The following is a 6,569-nucleotide window of genomic DNA, read 5'->3' as shown; positions in this document are numbered from 1 at the left end:
CATGTATTGATTTTAATTTCCTTTGAACTTTTGATTTTGCAATATATTTAATTTAGTTTCAATTCTATTAAAAAGCTACTGCTTAAACCCACTCTTCATTTGGCTCAACCGTTCTCCACAAACATCTCTGTCATCATCAGAATTGGTATTTTCCTTCCTGCTCTCTGCCATTCCCTACGTCTTTGTGACACCACTAGAGACAAGGGATTAAATATATAAATTGGATTAAACCAAAAGATGGGAGAAGGAGAAACACACAATGCAAAAATATGTGTTCAGACAAAAACCAGAACAAAGTAGTCATCACCGGTGTTGTCTAGTCTAAACAAAGTCTTTGTTTAATCCATTTTGTCCAAACACAGATTTCAGCATTGTAATTTTCAAGGTAGATTTCAATTTTTTTTTTTTGGATAGAACATTGTTGGACATGATACCAAACATGATGGTCAGGGCCGGCCCTTGGCAAGTTCACAAGGTGCATAAGAACAGGGCCCCAAAAAGTCCAAAAAGTCGGAGGGCCCAATTTTTTTAGCAGCTATGTTCAACCCAAAACAAAAAATTAGATTAATATTCTATTTGCCAGCATTTATCAGTCCACGCAAGGAGCGGGAAAAAGCAAGAAATTTCGGGAAACCCAAAAGAACGCTTCGATTTCTTCATCAGATCTTTGCTTAGGCATGTGGCAAGAATTAAATCTGCAATGGTATTGTTTGATTCATTGGATTTTGGAGGGCAATGAGGCAATCAACAATCTTCCTTCTTTCTTTTTTTCTTCACGAAATTCTGAAACAAACTTACAACCTGTCTCAAAAATCAGAAAATCGTTCTTCACTTATTTCTTTTCGAAAATCAGATCTTATGCTTTGTGCCCTGTTACGATTTTCATTTATAATTTCTGGCTTTTTATGTGTTCATTGTATGTTATTATGATTTTGTTTCTAATTTCTGGCTTTTCTTTTCTAATTTTTGGCTCTTTATTTATCATTTGTATGTTATGAATTCGTGTCTCATTTATGGATATCTTTTTTGATATCTTGTTTTTCTCATCTGATTTCTAACTTTTTAATTATGTTTAAGTAGTTACATAAGCGAATTTGAAGATAAGTGTCATGTTTTGATTTTATTTTATTGGATTATATCTTGTTCTTATTTTTGGATTTTTCTCTTGTTTTGTTTTGTGGCATTTTAGTTATGAAGAGGGAAAAGTTTCGATAAGACACACTCACCTGATGCCTTAGATGTGGCTCCACATGTATTTCAACATTTTATTACATTTTTAATCTATTGCATTTTAGCAGTTGTTATTCAGTTGTATACCTAACGTTTTACATATTTGGTTACATTATTTAAGGATGTTGAGGTCGAAGTTCCTTGAAGCATGATATTGTTGAAGTTCTAATTTGTACAAGATATTGGTTGTTTAAAGATAAATCTATTTGTGTTCATTTACTTGCTGAAAATTAGAATATAGTGTATTAAGTTATTTTGTAAGGATGATATTATGATTGTTGTTTTTTATATGAGGACATTATGTTTGTTGTTTTATGTATTTGCAATAGAAATTTAAAATTTATAATTGTTTTGCTTAAATTTTGAAATATTTCAAATTTTAGGGCCTATTTTTTTTTGTCATCGCACAAGGCCTTCAAAATCTCAGGGCCGGCCCTGATGATGGTCATACATTCCCTGGAAGTTACCATGTCAATCACTGAGAAATCAAGGGAATATTAATATTGGTGGTTCAGAAAAGTCCATAACAAACAAACAAGGCAACAACTAGGAGGGTGGGGATCCTTGGTGCGAGAAAAGAACCCTAAAAGAGAAGTATAAAGATAACGTGAGGTTCTTGAAAAACTTGTCTTTTATCGAAAATATAATCTCAAATAGAAGGGCATAGAGCTTAAAAATAGGGTAATAGAATAAGATACGAGTAGTCTAGGTACTAATTTCCTTTCCAAGACATATGTTTGTCGTATAATATTTACCTTGTTACTCCTCTTTCCTTTTTTACTTCCAACATTTATTATTAGTATCTGCTTTCAGCTTTTTATTGCTAGCATTTATTTCAACAGTTTATGTATTCATATAAAATTTATTAGATTCCCCTCACCATTTCTTACTTTCAGTTTTAATGTTAGTATGTTAGTCACACACTACTATTTATTCTCCTTTGTGGGATGTTTCTCTTACTCACATGCATAAAATCATCTAATATGTGCTCATGTGTTCCTTTTGCCGTAGGTTGTCAATGCTCCTACTTTTTAGCTAGACTTAATTGTCTTCATATTACCTCCTACTTACCCAAATCTTATGAGATTAATATTTTTTTTTCTTGGGATGGTATTAAGATCTTTCTTTTAACTTTTTTGGTGGGTGGGAAACACGGCTATATCGACAAAGCTTTGTCTCTTTGAGGTTTCAACTTTTTGCGTGGTTTGCTCCCCAAACCAGTTAAAATAACTTTTTATACCATTTTACATTTATTTTAATTTTTTCTTAAACTAATATTGATATGGAAAAAATAGATAAACCACCACACCAATCTCTCTCTCTCTCTCTCTCTCTCTCTCTCTCTCTCTCTCTCTCTCTCTCTCTCTCTCTCTCTCTCTCTCTCTCTCTCTCTCTCTCCATACCTTACAATTCTTCTGCTAATATAGCTTTTCTGTGATGTCTTCGTCTTGCCACCGAATTTTCCTCCGCCATCTGGAAATGGTGGAAATATCATTGGGCAACATGCCTATGTTACACTTCTTGATGTTAAGATTTTCTTTCTAGGTTACTGGCATCATCTTTAAGGTAACGTACTGGACAAATTGAAACAAGATTTTTCAGATAACATTTGTTAAGGATTGAACAATAACTAAAAAGGTTATTGACAAAGTCAAATGAGACCAATTGTTAGTCCTACCAAAACATATGGAACACAACCGGGACAATAATTATTTGACAAAAATACCCATAAAATAATAGTCTTCTTTTCCTCAAATCGTTTTCTTTTTTTGACTGCACCTTGCCTTTTAATACTAGCAATGTAATCTTTTATCACCATTTTTTTTAGACGGGAAGTTTCCTTTCATTTTCCACATTGATCCCATATTAATCTTTATATATTTATTTTTTGGGATTTTCTAATATGTGCCCTAAGGGCACATATAAGAAGTATTAATTAATTACAATTGTTACCATAAGTAAATGTTAAATTAACATTTAATTATGGTAACAATTGTGATTAATTAATACTTCTTAGAAAATCCCTTATTTTTTTTTCTTTTTAAATTCACCCATAACAAGTAACAAAAACCAAATCCAATCTGTTATGCTTTTCCTTGTCGTATCGAATATGTGTGTGCTTAAAGAGTCTATATTAATATTCTTTTAATTAAGTTATCAATTAAGGATAAATATACTTATAAATGTCATACCTTAAAAAAATGTTACATATTATGCCCAATACTATAAAATTTAACTTTGGCCCCTCTGTTCTTCAATTTTTATACGTATTTTATTTTCGGCCCCCAAATCATAACTTCAAGCTCCATCACTGCTTTAAAATGAACAGAAAATATGGATGAAAATTTTGATATGTTTAAGGATAATCTTGTAATTGTACAATTTTGTTCTGTTTGGACCTAGTTTTGACAAACGCCATATTATAAATAATCAGTTTACCTAATAGAAGGTTTGTATCCGATCCCGGACTGCATGTGCAACATGGAAAATTTCATTGAGAGAAAGAAAAGAAAAAGGGTGCCATATTATAAATAATCAGTTTACCTAAAAGGTTTGTATCCAAATTTTCATGTTTATGTACGTATGTATGTGTTTGTGTGTGTTTACTGGATGGATTTTAGAAAGTCGAAAATTTTCTTTTCCATTTTTAAATTTTTTTTATTTGACAATTTTAGAAGGTTAACTAGTAAGTTTTAATTTTACACAATTTTTTTCTTTATAAGCTTCAACTTTATTTTTTTTTTTCTCGAAAAAACTCACATCTGCAAAGAAAAAAAAATAAAAAAAAATCCAAGGATTTTTTTAAACCATTGTCACATTTGGACTAACTATGTATATAGAGTATATAATTAGATAATTAAAAAATTGAACAAAATCACAATAAGTGATGGTCCATTCCATTAATCCCTTTTTTTCGAGACTGAAAGTGGGAAACGTACTACGAATTGAAAATTAGTTCATCGATTCAAACCATATCATTTACATTCAAGAGACACTTCATTACATTACACCAGAACATAAAATCAACTAATACAGGAACTAAACCCCAACCAAAACCCAAATAAACATTCCTAAATCCTAAAATTACTATCAACTTCAAGCAATTGCTACTTCAACAGTCCTGGATTTGGGTGGCGGAGGGATCTTCTCCACCGTCACTGTCAACACCCCGTTTTCGCACTTGGCGGTGATGGCCGACATGTTACAGTTCTCAGGTAGCCGGAATTTCCTCATCAGCTTCCGAGGAGGTCTCCTTTCCAGTCTCAGGTACTTGCACCCTCCTTCCTCCTCATTCTCCTCACGCTTCCTCTTCCCATTGCTTCTCACTACCAGTAATTTCTCTTCCTCCACAGTCACCTACAACGAACAATCACACAATTCAGTCGATCTCTTCATTCTCGAAATCGCTAATTTTCTTCAAATTACATCAACTAATCATTTACCTGGATGTCGGATTTGGATAAACCAGGGACGTCCATGTACATAACCAGTTCCTTGGGTGTCTCCAGTATATCCACCGCAATGTTGCCTTCCGATTCGCCATTTCCGTGATGAGAACGAGAAGAAGGGAAGATTATCTTCCCAATTCCGTCAGGGACGTCCAGTAGATGGCTCACTAAACCACCAAAATCCAGATCTCCTGGAGAAGAAATCGCAACCCTGCTCATGATTTTGTTTCTTTTTGAGATTAGAATTGAGAATTGATTGGTTGATTTCTTGATTCACGAGTAGTAAAGGGGAGGAGTTAGATTTTAATTAAGACGAAGAAAGTTCTGGTGAATGTGGAGAAAAGTCTAGAAGCATCAGGGAGTCACTCGTGGCTAGGCCACATGTCGCCACGTAACCCCTTATGCTATTGCTTTGATTTTTTGGAACGGGGCGGTCCGGTTGTTCTCCCATGTTAACATTCAATAGTTTGATCATCAACAAAAGTGAGTTTTTTAAAAATAGCCAAAGTTTAATAAATTAATTGTTTTTAGCTAAAACAATTGAGTTTTTTAAAAGTAATCAAATAAAATACAATGTGCAGATCAAAAAGTTTAACCATTTACATAAAATATCCCAAAGATCTAAAATACATGAACAATGATGAGTAAATGCCCATGTTATAAAGAGTTCGTCGTCGTTGCTTTGTCATGACACGACATGGCTACAAGGCTAATACTTACCACCAAACTTTAACAAAATGCCGACTTAAAGGCATATATGTATATAAAAATAAATAATACTAGAAATTACATATAAAAATATTAATCATATACAAAATTGATGCCTTAAGTCGCGACTTACAAACGATGTGGCTCGCCAAAACTTGTAAAAGTTTGAGGCTTGACATTGCCGTCAGAGTCACGCCTTACGTGATTTAGAACCTTAATAAATATATTAAATTAGATATGTTAAATGATGCAAAAAATTCATCAAAATCGTCTTTATGCCAATATATTGATATCTTCACTAAGGGTCTTCTGACGCAACTCTCCAATGATTTCAAGTCTAGTTTGAACGTCCATAATTACACTCCTTATAAATCTATATGGGATGCTAACAACTAGACTCTTTGCATTGTATTTGATTGTATAGCTATAACGTCGCATTTTCACAACCAAGATTTTCATTTCCCACGATCACCAATAGTACCTGAAAAACATAACCAACTAGGTAACTACAAAGCTTATTGATTTTCCCTAAAATATCACATATTACAAAATACATACAACACGTGCATATTGGGCCCACAGTCACAAAAATTAGCTTGCCCCTGGGTCCATAACCACAAAGATTGGATTGTCCCCGGGTATGTTAGCCTACCGCCTCAACTCAACCGCTCCCATAAGCCTCAAGCCCTAACTGGCTCCCCTCTCGTGCCTACAACTTGCGACTAGCCCGTACCTGGTACTTGGCCTACAACATAAAGCAAGACCGCCTTAACCTGACCCACCACAATATGCCGCCATATATATAAAATCAAATCAAGAAACCAAGTAACACGTAAGCACATGAAACTATCTACACAAGTCTACCTGTCTAACAGCTCACTACCGCGTTCTAGGCCTCTCCCAAGACACTATGCTACTATCGACAAATCTCCAAGGAATGCATAACTATATGTAACCAGAGGTGAGATAGACATCCAAACAGGTGATCCCACTCTAGAGATACAACCAAACAAGGAACAGACAAGAAAGCCTAGATCAAGAGTTCTCGGGCTATCCTATGTGACTACATATAATCCCTAGGGAACTTCACTAGACGATAACCATTATATCATTATGTAACACCCTGTTTATTTAACAAAATAAATAAACAAATAATATAAATAATAATGGCTGTAAAACCCC

The 6,569-nt window shown here is 33.9% G+C and overlaps 1 protein-coding gene across 1 annotated transcript; it reads right to left on the bottom strand.

Annotated features, from left to right (window-relative positions):
- Positions 1–4,173: 4,173 nt before the first annotated feature.
- On the bottom strand, positions 4,174–4,977 carry LOC145051687 (HSP20-like chaperones superfamily protein). The gene is made up of 2 exons (XM_078999538.1): positions 4,674–4,977; positions 4,174–4,587 (listed from the first exon to the last, which is right to left on the bottom strand). Exons 1-2 carry the CDS (start codon positions 4,896–4,898, stop codon positions 4,327–4,329), a joined length of 486 nt encoding a protein of 161 aa, XP_078855664.1. The 5' UTR covers positions 4,899–4,977; the 3' UTR covers positions 4,174–4,326.
- Between the last annotated feature and the right edge of the window lie 1,592 nt (positions 4,978–6,569).

The sequence above is a fragment of the Lactuca serriola genome, chromosome 5 (assembly GCF_051521515.1).
Source record: "Lactuca serriola cultivar US96UC23 chromosome 5, Lser_US96UC23_V15, whole genome shotgun sequence".
Taxonomy (NCBI): domain Eukaryota; kingdom Viridiplantae; phylum Streptophyta; class Magnoliopsida; order Asterales; family Asteraceae; genus Lactuca; species Lactuca serriola.
The sequence above is the reverse complement of the archived record's forward strand: the minus strand, read 5'-3'. Positions and strand labels throughout refer to the sequence as shown.